Genomic DNA, 12,971 nt, shown 5'->3' on the forward strand with positions numbered 1-12,971 from the left:
ATTGAAGCCAAGGAGAGAGAAGTAGGGTGAGAGTTAAAGAGAGGAGAGTTGATTTAGAGAGTGGCGGGGAGCAGAGGCTAAGATGGCAGAGAGGCCTCCTTTAACACACAGCTCATAAGGAGAGGAGGGCTGCATGGGGGAGTGAAGGGGGATTAGGTGGGCCCAGGCGGCAGTAACCAGGAATCCCAACAATCTCACACCCCACTCCCTGGCCCAGGCTCAGCCTCGGCCATATGACACACACTCAAACAGACCTTTCTGTCTGCAATACAGAGCAGGGCACCAACAAGCACCTGTTTATTACTGTCAGTCTGATATGTTTGGAGATGGACCAAAGCACTTGGCACTGATCAGGGCATTGTGAGAATACTCACACATGTTTGGCTGCTCTGGACCATCTGTGTATTGTCTTTTTATTCTCTTTCACACACACTCATTAATGCACACAGACAAAGCAATTTAAGACAACAAAATGTCTCATTATGATCACCCACCTGCCTTGAATATGCCTCTAAAAACCTCATGACTCACAGTTCGTATTTAACAACATGGTTCAGACCCCAGTATAAATTTGAGGTTTTTCGAGATGAAAAACCCCACATTATTGATCTTTTAAGGATGCTCTGATCCAACACCTTGGATTGAAATAGGTGCAGATATTGCCCGTATCAAGTGGGGTGGATATCGGCTATGATCAATCAAATTTGATTTTTGATGTGACTAATCCTCTGCAGTTTCTTCTTCAGCGTCGTTATTAGAATTCCTCACGTTGTCTTACAAAAACAATAATTACAGAGAGCTATAGACAAAGAGGTTTACAGATTTTACATGTGGGCAAAACAAGGCAAATCAGCTGAGTTTTAGTATAATGTAGGACTGTTGCTCCACTGGTCTCATACCTTCAGTTCGGGATGAATCAGTTGATTCTTTTACATAAAATGATGTCAATTCTTTCTGACTCTTGGCTTTCTCTCATTAACAGTTTGGCTTGTAAAAATAAGCAGAAACAATCTCAGAAAGAAAACTCGCTCTGTGGTTGAACTGCTCATGCATCATATCCGCAATCCCCCATAAACTGAGATAAGGTTCCCGAATACACATTGACCAAAAAGGTTGAGAAGCACTGCTCTAATCGTTTCTTTTTTACATGAATTAGTTCAAAATTTTGAATTAATAAAAAATCATTCAAATACAGGAAAGCCGGAGAGAGAGAGAGAGAGAGATGAAATGATATCCAAGTTTCAGTAGAAACATTTTCTTTTAAGGATTACTCTACAAACTGCTTTTGTTGCTATAAGAAAGATGTTCAAATGTTAAATTGAGTTGAGTAACACCAGCAGCAATGCAAACATTTTCCTTTTTAAGAAATTTGTTCTTAAATTAGAAATAAACGTATCAAACAATAAAGTATAAATTCAAGCAACCACTTGATGCCAGCGTTCGTATTTGACCATTTTGAATTTTAAATACATTTTATTTGGTATAGAAAAGTTTTGGCTCTAAGTCCCGTTAGCTGGAAACCACGGCTCCACAGCACGATGCTGGACAATAAACTCGAAAGGCTGTTACCTCCTCCTCATAACAAAACCTCTGTTTTGTTGTTTCGTGGCCTCCATCAGTCAACAGTGAGGTGCATCCTGTCACTCCCTGCACGCTACCTCCTCCTCTTCAACCTTCCTGCATTCCACAGTGGGAAAAAACTAAATCCAATCTGTTGTGTGCAATTGACACAGTCGGAGTCCAGCCTGGAGGTGCTGAATGAGATGCAGATGTCTTACTAAGGCGAGTCACTTTGCTCAGTGTTGGCCTGGTGTTATTCTGACTGGCAGAGAGGCACAGACGCAGTAAACAGACCGTTTGAGACAGACATGCTGTCACCACCGGACCAATGTGTGTGTCTCCTGTGTGTGTTGTGGTCACATCTGTGTGATGATGATGATGATGATGATGATGATGATGATGATGATGATGATGACGATGACGATGACGATGATGATGATGATGAAGATGGCCGAGCCTGGCGCTGAGTGTCCTTCGAGGAACCCTACACCAACGTGCAGTCTGAGGTATCAGCCAGTCCCCATGACACTGGGAAGCGCTTTACACCAGCGCCTTTGTCAACAAGGTCTTTTCAGGAGGGGGCCAATGACAGACTGTGATGTAGCAGGAGTGTTCGGGCAGAATGGAGCGATTCACAGAGGAACAGGCGGGCGGGAGTGGCGAGGAGAGGAGCGGGTGAGGAAAAGAGAAAGGCGGGTGACACAGAGACGAGACAGAGCGGGGAGAAGGGGGGAGAGGAGAGGCGAGACAGACGGACGGAGGGGAGGGAGGAACTGGCAAAGCTCTCACTGACAGCAATGGGGCCTCTTGACAATCCAGGAATATTGTCTGAAATCAATCTGTCATCATGGAGCTGTTGAGCTTGTCATTACAATGTGGTACTCGCCCTTTCACAGTGACAATTTGTTCAGTGCTTTCCCAGTTCACCTTACTACTCGGCTGTACAAAGGTCACTGCCCTCTATCCTCGTCTGTCTGCCAGTCTGACGGTCTCTTTCTTTGTTAATGAACTGTCCACACAGAGCCACACAGTCCTTTATCAAGTTGACCTGCACAATGGGTTATGACGATGGCTGACGACCAGAGGAGATGTCCTGCACCAAGGATTTCTGTTACATTACTGAATCTTCATATTTCGTACCATCAACTTAACATGAACCAGTCTGCCCAGTCAGAGAGACAAGGAAGATGCAGTGGACTGAACGCTACAGTGAACCACTTTGACCACTTGAGGTATAAAGTAGTTTTACAAGACAGGACAGGACAGGTCAGGGCTAGCTGACATCAGTAGCTATCTCTGCAATACATCTTTGACACAAGGTCAAAACCTCCTGTTGATATTCTAATTAAAGTTTGAATGTTTTAAACTAAATTATCTCCCCATGAATGAAAGAATTCATGGTAAGCCATCTAATTGTTGGTGGGATGCAGTATTTTAATTAAAAAAATATCACCCTGTGTGTGGTTGCACTAGAGCAAAAGTCAGATGCTCACAAGTCAGTAAGATCCACCCAGTGGAGGATATGAATGTCTGCACCAACTTTCTATTAGTTAGACATGTCGCTGTAAATTAAAACGTGCAAGCCTGCTGTCCGAAAAGTGGTAGAATCAACAAAATAGAACCAACGGTCTGGAAACCAATTTTGGTGCCAAAACATCAATTCGATAGATGTCAAGATATTTTACTGAAGAAGTGAAAACTACGAGCTGGTAGAGCATTAGTCAGCGAAGACGTTCAAATTGAATCCTCATGGGATCATAAAGGCCTGCAGCAAATTCCACGGCAATCCATCCAACAGTTGTTAAGACATTTTGCTGCAAACTACAAATGTTTTACCTCATGGTGGCGCTACAGTAAAAAGTCACAGGATCAACACATTTTCTGGAAACTGTGAATGTCCCTGTACAATTTTATGGAAACCCATCACATGCTTTTTGTAACATTTCCGTCTGGAACAAAGTGTTGAACTAACAAACCAGCCAAACCGACGAGCCAACACTCTCATCTCTGGAGTCTATTCATTAATCTAAACATCGACAAAAAGCAGAGCCAGTTAAGCCATTTGTCAATGGAGGCACAGAATAACTATGAATGTATGGAGAAGTGCCCCAATCTGCCAAGACTTAAACTCCAGGCTGGAGGCTGTTCCAAGGCTCAAACTCACATCTCTGAGCATGAGGAAATCTAATCAGTTTCACTGCATGGTGCAGAATTCCAGTCTGGAATAGTAGTAGCCCTGCTATAAAATATGACAAATTGTACTTTTTGCTCCTGAAATGATTTTTCCTCCCGTGTCCCATTCCACTGTTCGAGTCAAAGCGGGGACACATTTTTCCATTCATTACAGAAGCAATGGGTCCCCTGAATGAAAAACCCGGGCCTCTTTGCCTCCTCACCTCTGCTTCCAGCCTCGAGAGACTGCTGCTGTGGGCAACAGGAGCAAACAAATTCCATCATGACAGCCAATACGCTTGCAATGAAAACTCCTGTTTTGACGTCCTGTGACAAGCGATTGCTCCAACCAGACTCTTTATAACATCAGTCAATGGGGACAATGCAGCGAGAATTTCTGGGTTCGCTCGCAAGGAGAATGAAAAACAAAGTGGAAGTGAAAAAGCCACAAAGCCATGTGGGGTCTCATTCAAGCCCATCGGAGGTGAACTGAAAGGAGGTGGGGGTGAAACTGAAAGAAGTGTCCGGGGGGCGTGTGTGTCAAAAGCAGTGGAGGCCTCATTCAGAGCTCGTTATCCAGCCATTCCCTGGCTCAGTGTGTATGAGTGTGTGTGTGTATACTAATTTTTGTTACCTCTTTAGGACCTTTTCCAGCATAAACACTGACCTTGACAGGACCAGTACACCTCATGGGGGCCAAAGCCCGGTCCTGATGAGGCAAGACGTCATGTCTGAGGTCCTGGTTCAGGACAGTTAGGTTAAGGTTCAGGTTATGTGTGTGTGTGTGTGTGTGTGTGTGTGTGTGTGTGTGTGTGTGTGTGTGTGTGTGTGTGTGTGTGTGTGTGTGTGTGTGCGTGTGCGCGTGTGAGGAGGAGGTAGCAGAAAAACAAAGATGGACAAGACTTTCATAACGAGGCGTCTGGTGTCGGGTTGTAAAGATGACGAACACCCGACTGCTTCCTAAAATCATAAACAGAGGAACAACAATGAAAGACTTGATGGCACGGTGATATAACAAAATAAGAGAGGAACCTTATCCTGAAAAGATACGCAACAGGTATCTCCTTCCTGTCTGATTAGGTATTCTGATATGTCAGAGAGAGGCGCTAGCAGCACAGACACAAGCAGGCTGTGGCAAGTACAGCAAACAAGCACATACAGTACGATGGGCCAGATAAGGTTTCTGTGCTTTAAATCAGCCTTTTATTCACTAACATCATAACGACAACGGCTGGACTTGTCAAAACCTGCTCAGTCCGAGAAACATCCTGAGGGCCACCATCATGTTAATACAGTACGCTGCAGATACTGTATATTTTTGGAAACGGCAAAAGGTTGTCCTGGCACATGGTTTCCTGTTTTTGTACAAGGGGCCTCAACACTACTGAGAGAAGATGCAACACGGAGCCAGTGCCAGAGGAAACATATAGAGGAGGAGGGAGAAGAAAAGGAGAGAGGAGGAAAAGTTTTGGTTTCTGCACCCCCTGCCTGCTGCTGCTTTACGGCCCCAATCATAAATCTACAAGTTAAAATCTACAGTTAAACCAAAACGGCTTCTCCCGTTGAGGGGTGAAAGAGGGGAGCAATTGGATTCTCATCATTTCACTTTCTAAGGTGACTGAGTGAACAGCTGTGGAGCACAAAACGAACAAGTGGAGGAGAAGGAAGAGGAGGAGGAGGGAGGAGGAGGGAGGAGGGTCTCTCTCTTGACTTGGCTCCTCAAAAGAAAAACAGAAAACAGAGTGGGACTGGAGAAATGAAGGAGGCTTTGAAACTGGGGTTGCGCAAGACAAACATTTCCCACTGTGGGGCTGAAATGTTATTGTAAGGTCACTTGTAAGGTTCCAGCGAGGCGGACCCTCACCCCCACCTACAGGCTCGCTTGCAGTCGCTCGGGCCACTCTCATTCTGGCCAAGGGTGTAACACAGCAGCCTGAAGTGTGGAGTCTAAACTGTGTCCAGATTAATCAGACGCTTATTTAATACAGAGTAGATGCCAATTTAAAAAAAATCCCTTATCAACATAGCTGGTTTCAGACATGCACCGAACTCTGGTTGGTTTCTGTAATTTTTTAAAGGGCCTGTATTTGAGAATGCAAATGTTTGGGTAAGTTTCTGCAGATATTTCCTGAAACATTTTTTCTGCCAGGCGCCCCTTAGTGAAATGTCTAGAAAATGTCAGCGAGAACCCATGTGAGAATACAGCAGGGACATAACATTTTTTACACGAGACAAATATCCGAGGATGAAAAATAGGTGCAATACCCGTAGAAGACGTAGAAGGTGATGTTGTTTATGTCGTCAAAAAGATGTGATTTCCGCAGTGGAATATATACGTAATGACTTGCCTCCTGTGTGCTCTACTCAGATGCCACCTCTCACCTGAATGTTCCAGAAGCTGTTGAGAACCACTAAATCTCCTGCTGTGTTCTTCATATGTGAAAGGCAAAAACGTGCGGACCCAATTTTCTGGACATTTTCCGGAATTCACGCCTGAAAACGGCTTATGTCTGGTAAATCGAGGGAAGTCGAACCAGGGAAGAGGAAAAAAGGTTGATTATTATTTGAATGGTGACAATCTGACCCCCTTAGTGGGCGCTTTGTAAATTGCTCCATGGGTTTCATGAAAGTTAACAGGAGCAAAAGGAATTCTATTTAACCAAACCCAAATCCATTCAGCCAGCAGGAAGAGTGTGTGTGGTCTGAAAACACTCCCGGAGCCAACTGCCCAAACAAACTAATCAGCATTGTACACACAGAGACCCTCCTATGATTCAATGGGATTTACTTAAAACATTTAAACAAAAGGAGAAAATGAAATTCTCCTCATGCGCCCCGGGGCATTAGCATACAGCTGAGAGTGAGGAATACTGAGAGCGGACAATGCCTTGTTGAAATTACACATGAATGCTAATTGAAGTGGCCATTAAAGTCAGTCAATGAGGGGAGGGTTGCTCACAGGGATTATATGACCCCGCTAAAGCAAACACCAACTGACCTCCATTATGACTACTTATCACAGCTACAGCCCTTTCCTTTCTTTCCCTGCGAGGGGTGAAGTCTGACACATTCCTCTCCCCGAATGTTTCCTCCTGTACTGACAGGGTCGGCAGTGTGTGCTGATAGATGGGGAACATGGATTGCTGTAGTGGTGGTAACATTATTTCCGTGATCGAAACAGAGGGATCATGGCAGGAGGAATAGTATTTCCACCTGGTGCAGCGGGGAGGGAGGTGGAATAGCGGTTGGTGTACCTCGGAGGTTTTCCAAATTGCCCCATGCTCCTTGCATGTCTCATTATCACGACTTTTCTCAGGGTAATTTCAGCCTGCTTAATAAAACACATGCACATATAGCCAGGCGCATGAAAGAGCGCTCATTCACTCTCGTAACTTCTTCTCACGCACCTCTAAATGGCCAGCGCCTCAGTAAAGCGAGTCCCCCGTCTGCTGCAAGGGATGAGGAGTGTTTAAAATAAATTACTGCTGCCCTGTCCAAGCTGGGGGACCACCACACGTAATAATCCATCCATTGTTCTCCACCAATGGACCCAGACTCTGTATACGGGGGCCACGGAGAGCCCAGAAAGGCTGGGTGGGAGTAAAGGTCAGCTCATGCCTTGTTTTAACGACAGCACATTAACTTAACTCACTTCCTTCAGCTTTACACTGGTCATAAATGGGAGGAAACGCAAAGAGAAGCAGGGGACAAGAAGGGGGACATGTGTGAGAAGGGTGGCAGTGGGTGCTGGTTGTCTGGTTTGATAAACGCAGGAGGTTGGAGGTGTCGGACAGTCGCACTGATTGGAGTTGAGGCAGAAGTTGAAGGATGTTTGACTTCCCTTGAGTTCTGCTGATTGTGGGCAGAAAAACTAAATGTAACACGAACCTGATTTTATTTCGAAGATCTAAATGGAGCATTAAAATGGGAGTTGAGAGAGGGCTTTAAAAAATACGCTACTCAGCAGTAAAGACAAGCTTTTTTCGCCACAATCTTACTAGCTTGGCGTACGAGCCAGAAACCCATTGTTACACCTTCTTACTATGCAGGAGCTATTTAAAAAATACAAGAACTTTGGGGCATTTGGTTACTGAGAAACCAGCCTCATTATGGTTTAAGGAAATGGAATACTGTTGAGGAGCCAAATGGCCTTGTGATTTTAAGAGCCCTTGGCCTGCAGTTTATCTCATAGTACCTTCTTATTATGAGACCATGATGTAACTCTCTTATAAAATGTATATTTTCCAAACGGGGCTGCAGAGCATTCAGCGAGCTCTAAACTTCACCAGATGTCTCCAGAGGTGAAACAAACATGTGCCGAGTTAAAAATACGGCAGATTTGTGCACATGCATCAAAAGACACAATTGTTTCGGATGCCTCTACAAAGTGCATCCAATCACGACCATTCAGTGTGCGCGTTTGTGTGTTCATTGTTCGATTGTTCTGGTGCATAACAGAGACACCTGGTGCCTCTCTGTTTCTCCCAGGGTGCATTTCTGGAGATCCATATGCCCAGGCTGCCACATTCCTCGGCTAGTGGAGCCCAGCGGTCCCCAGGCCTGTCACCACATTATAGGCTCTGCTGGGACACATCAGTGAGCACCTCCTCCAGCTGCTGGGGGTGGCAGAGCAACAGAGGGGGAGGAAAGAAGTCGCTGGGCTGGAGGAAGTGCAGGGTTCCTAAAGTGGGGGGGTCGTACAAAATGATTCTTGCTTGGCAAGTCGCAAAATCGTAGCAGTGAGGAGAGGGAGGGCCGTGTGTGTGTGTGTGTGTGTGTGTGTGTGTGTGTGTGTGTGTGTGTGTGTGTGTGTGTGTGGTGTGAGGGCAGGGGGTCCTGGGTCAGGTGTCGCCTGATGATTGACAGCAACAGGCTTAAATTCGTTCGCCCAAACTTACTGTTTTCTCAGTTGTATTGTCTGAAGTGTTAAGATAACGGCAGTAAACTCACACTTTAAACACTCAAACCAAAGAAATTCTGGTCCTTAAAATGTAATTTACATTTGTCAAAGATGTCATCATCCACTGTTAAATTTAACAGGAACATTTTACAGCTTTACTTCACTTCTCTATAAAAGCACAAGTTTTGAGTCAGAACCCCGACTGTATTTCACAGGATGTCAGAGTCAAACATTGGCGTTTGGACTGTAACAGTGAACTTACTGTATCACTGCCTCTGCTGAAGGAGAGCTGTGGGATATTTACACTTCACAGACTGTCAAACATCATTCAGAATCATCTCCCTCGAACCGTCAATGCCAACTATATTACTGTTGATGTGTCTGTCAGTCTGCACATCTGCAACCACTTCCAGGGAAATTATGAACAACCGGCTGTAAATTCTTCCTTCTGTCTGACACAAAAATCAGTTCAGAGCCATCGGACCTCCACTCGCCATCGTCCCATCAGATTCCCCTTCGGGTTTCTCCTTCACTGACATCTGTTAATCTGTAAACATACAAAATTGCCTGTCTAATCTTATTTAGCCCTCACGTCTTGTTTACTTTTGGTTTAGTCGTGCCGTGAAGGCACGGCTGCCATGCTGTGAATGAGGCATTGTCTACAGACCCACAGATCTTATCTCCCCCTGTAAACCGCCGCCAACCGCCCACCCCCACCACCACCCTCTTGCCTCCGCTACCTCAGGCCTGTATGGCCACATGCAGGTATTGTACCAATCAGACGCCACTTGAATTCACTTCCACACTGAGCTGGAGAGTAGCGCTATGGAGCCTGCGTGTTTTGCCAGTGCGAGGTCTTTCGGGGAAACGTGTCTGGCTTTCACATTTCTCTCATTAAAGTCGAGTGTCGTTTTCAAGTTGTGCCTCGGTCTTTCACTCATGCCACTGGATTGCATCAGACACTGTTCAGTAGCCAGTGATGGAGGGAGAAATCATAGAAATCTCCTCAACAGTGATTCATGACCTGTTGACAAGCTCACTGCAAATTGTCTTTAAAAAGCAAAGTATTGACACTGGCACAATCGACAGTCCAGTGAAGTGTGGTCAGACTGAGGTCTCCCACTCTGCACTCAAGTGTTTTGATCATGAACACACACAGGCTGATCTGAGGCAGTTCCTTGGCCAGTCGCTGGAGAGCTGGACTCTAACACTGACTTGTGTTCTTTCACCCCGGGAAGCTGATGGACGATGTTTGTTTGGTTTAGCTGTAGTGAATGTGCACACACACATTCTCTCTCTCTCTCTCTCTCTCTCTCACACACACACATGGAGCCATTGACTGAAACACATACAAACTGTGGGTAGGGGTAGGCTTGCCCTCTCTCATTCCCCTCCTCGTGTTGATTTTGGGCTCTGTTTAGAGATTTTTTTTTTTACGTTTTACTTTTCCGTCTCTTACTCCTTGGTGAGAAAACTTTAAGAGGCAACTGAGGCTGTCTTCATGCTCACAAGAAACCAGCCAGTCAACATGACTTCTAATAAACTAGGAGGCTGGTGTCACCTTCCAGGTTGAAGACCTTGAATCACAATAAGAAAGAAAGTTTGTAAAGCAGCTCTCACCTCTTGCGCAGTCTGTGAGTAAAACAGCCTCAAAGATGAACAGCACAATCTTCAGGACGTCCATGCTGTGCAAAGACAACTTCATGCTCCCTGAATCTGAAAGACACAAGGTGAAAGTCACACAGTGAATATAGAGCAAGTCCGATCCATTGAGAAAATAGATGAAGATTTTGAAAAGGAGAGAATATTTGAGCCATTTCTTTGAGTTTTAAAAATAATACTTGCTTACAAAATGCCTGACTGGTAACAGTATGTTATATAAGTAATATAATTGTCTATAAGAGCTTTTATGAAGCTGTTTGTAAGTAACTGGTAAGTTTTTCCGGCTGGATAAAGTTTTTTTTCCTATATTTGACCTTAGTGGTTCCCAAACTAGACTCCTGGGACACAAAAATCTGAAGAGTCAAAAATTAAGTAGGTTTAATGTCAATATTACAAAAATATAACATATAAATTCAAATTTAAATCATAAATAGTAACCAGTCATATTCAGACTCAGGTCTGGGGTCTGTCTGGGACTTTGCATTGGAGGTTTTAAGACTATTTTAAGGGTCTTTGTAAGAAAATAAAAAAAGTCCTGGTTTAAGGAAAAACACAGTTGTGTGTGTAGGCGGATTTTCAGATAGTTCCCAAACTAGACTCCTGGGACACTTTGGAAATTGTGAAAAAGAAAACTAAAGGGTCTAAAATTAAGCCCAAATGAAGAAGGTTTAATGTAAATATTACAAACACAATAACTATAAATTTAGATTGAATTCATAGATAATAGTTTTGCTCTGTTACAGGATGTGTGATAGATTTCTCTCTGTAACCAGCCACAGGTCTGGGGTCTGTCTGAGAGTTTACATTGGGGTGGGGGGGGGTTTAAGACTATTTTAAGGGTCTTTGTAGAAAAATGAAGGTTTAAGTAAAAACACAGACATGCGTGTATTAGCCTGAATATTCAGTTAGCTAGCTAAAGTGTTGAATAGCAAAGTGCACATGTTTTACACTTTACCTCGACTGTACTTACAGTAACGTGACAGAAGTTAGTGCTGCTCACTTGTAGCTCGAGCAAACGTGCGAATGAACAGGTTCGAGTTGTTTATAATGTCGATATAAGCGCGGGGCTGACATACCTGCACAGTGAATGAACGAAGTCAACCTCGTATTAGCCTCCTGGCAGACAAGCTTTCAGCTGGAGTTGAGTCCATGAATCAGAAGTGACAGTGTCGACTCCTCGGCCGCAGCTAACGGACCCGCCGCGCGCTCCTCTCCGGCGCAAGACGGATTTAAATGTCGAGTGAAAACCGGAAGTGGCCGCAAATCACAGCGAAACCGCCATGTGTTCAATTTATTTGACAAAAACAAACAACTGCGGCAGGTCCACGCTGGTGCTGTAGTCCGCTGCGTCCACTCAGTGACTTTTCCCAGTGCGCACTCAGCGGAGGAGGGTTGTCCGTCCCAGCGCGGAGGCCGCGGACCAATCAGGGGCCGCGCAGCCCGGACACGTTTAACTCTTTCTGTCTCTCTCTCTCTCTCTCTCTCACGCGCACGCTGACCTCTTCATCACAGACTTCATCTCAACACCGACAGTGCACGAGGGAACAGACAACAGCTGGTCAGTGTTAGAGAGAACACCACTGCAGAACTGTACGGCTCTATCACAGGGAGGATACTACATACTGATGTTCTGCTTTGGATGAAGAGTTAAAACTTTTTAAACAGAAGTATAAGTTATTATTACCTCGCAAACTCAAATCCACTCATCACTCTTATAAAATGTAGTTTACTTGATTGTTTATTTTCCCATTACTTGTGTTTCTTTTTATTCTTTCCTTTTACTATTAATAATAATACATTTGAAAGTAGAAAAGTATTTTTAAGTTATTAACTTACAGTTGTGCATCGCAAACTCAAATCCACTCATTACTCTTATAAAATGTACTTTTGATTGTTCTTTTCCCCATTACGTATGTGTCTTTTCTTTTGCTATTAACAATAATATATTTAAAAGTCGAAAAGTATGTTTAAGTTATTATTAACTTACAGTTGTGCTTCACAGACTCAAATCCACTCATTACTCTTATAAAATGTACTTTTACTTCATTGTTCTTTTCCCTACTTGTGTCTGTTGTTCTTTTCTTTTGCTATTAATGATAAAAATTTAAAAGTAAAAAAGTATGTTTGAGTTAACTTACACTTTTGCATCGCAGACTCAAATCCACTCATTATTCTTATAAAATGTACTTTTACTTAGTTGTTTTCTGCTATTACTTATGATTCTTAATCCTTTCCTTTTGCTGTTAATTACCATTAACTTAATCAGAAATTTCATTTCACCTTTTGCCATTTCTAGACACCCAAGCACACCTTACAATACATCACATAAACACATAAATAATTAAAGTAAAACCAAACGTTCAAATCTGAGGACGAGATACAAACCCCTATGCAACATAGTGAAGCAAGGCTAAAATCAGGTTAAGAGGCAAAGACACCAGCAGTACATCACATGTGAACACAACACTGACCAACAGTTAAACCACAGGTGAAAATCTGACCAGTGAGGGATAGATGAATAATAAATGATGTTGTATTATTTTTATTTGATGTCTTTCATTTTAGATTATGTATTACATCATTAGCTGTCGTTGATTTTAAATGCTATTGTATTATTTTGCCTGTTGTTTTGATTTAGTTCTCTGTGAAGCACTTTGCAACAGCTGTTTTAAAAGGT

At 43.7% G+C, this 12,971-nt stretch overlaps 1 protein-coding gene across 1 annotated transcript in view; it reads right to left on the bottom strand.

The window, feature by feature from the left end:
- The window catches only part of LOC117756050 (fibroblast growth factor receptor-like 1), a 30,560-nt gene extending 18,869 nt beyond the window's left edge, over window positions 1-11,691 (bottom strand). Inside the window, exons 1-2 of the mRNA XM_034576339.1 lie at window positions 11,371-11,691; window positions 10,253-10,348 (exon numbers count right to left, since the gene is read on the bottom strand). Coding sequence (XP_034432230.1) covers window positions 10,253-10,337 — 85 coding nt within the window. The 5' untranslated portion in view covers window positions 10,338-10,348; window positions 11,371-11,691. The remainder of the gene's footprint in view (window positions 1-10,252; window positions 10,349-11,370) is intronic.
- Window positions 11,692-12,971: the final 1,280 nt, after the last annotated feature.

This window comes from Hippoglossus hippoglossus, chromosome 22 (assembly GCF_009819705.1).
Source record: "Hippoglossus hippoglossus isolate fHipHip1 chromosome 22, fHipHip1.pri, whole genome shotgun sequence".
In the NCBI taxonomy this organism is placed as follows: Eukaryota; Metazoa; Chordata; class Actinopteri; order Pleuronectiformes; family Pleuronectidae; genus Hippoglossus; species Hippoglossus hippoglossus.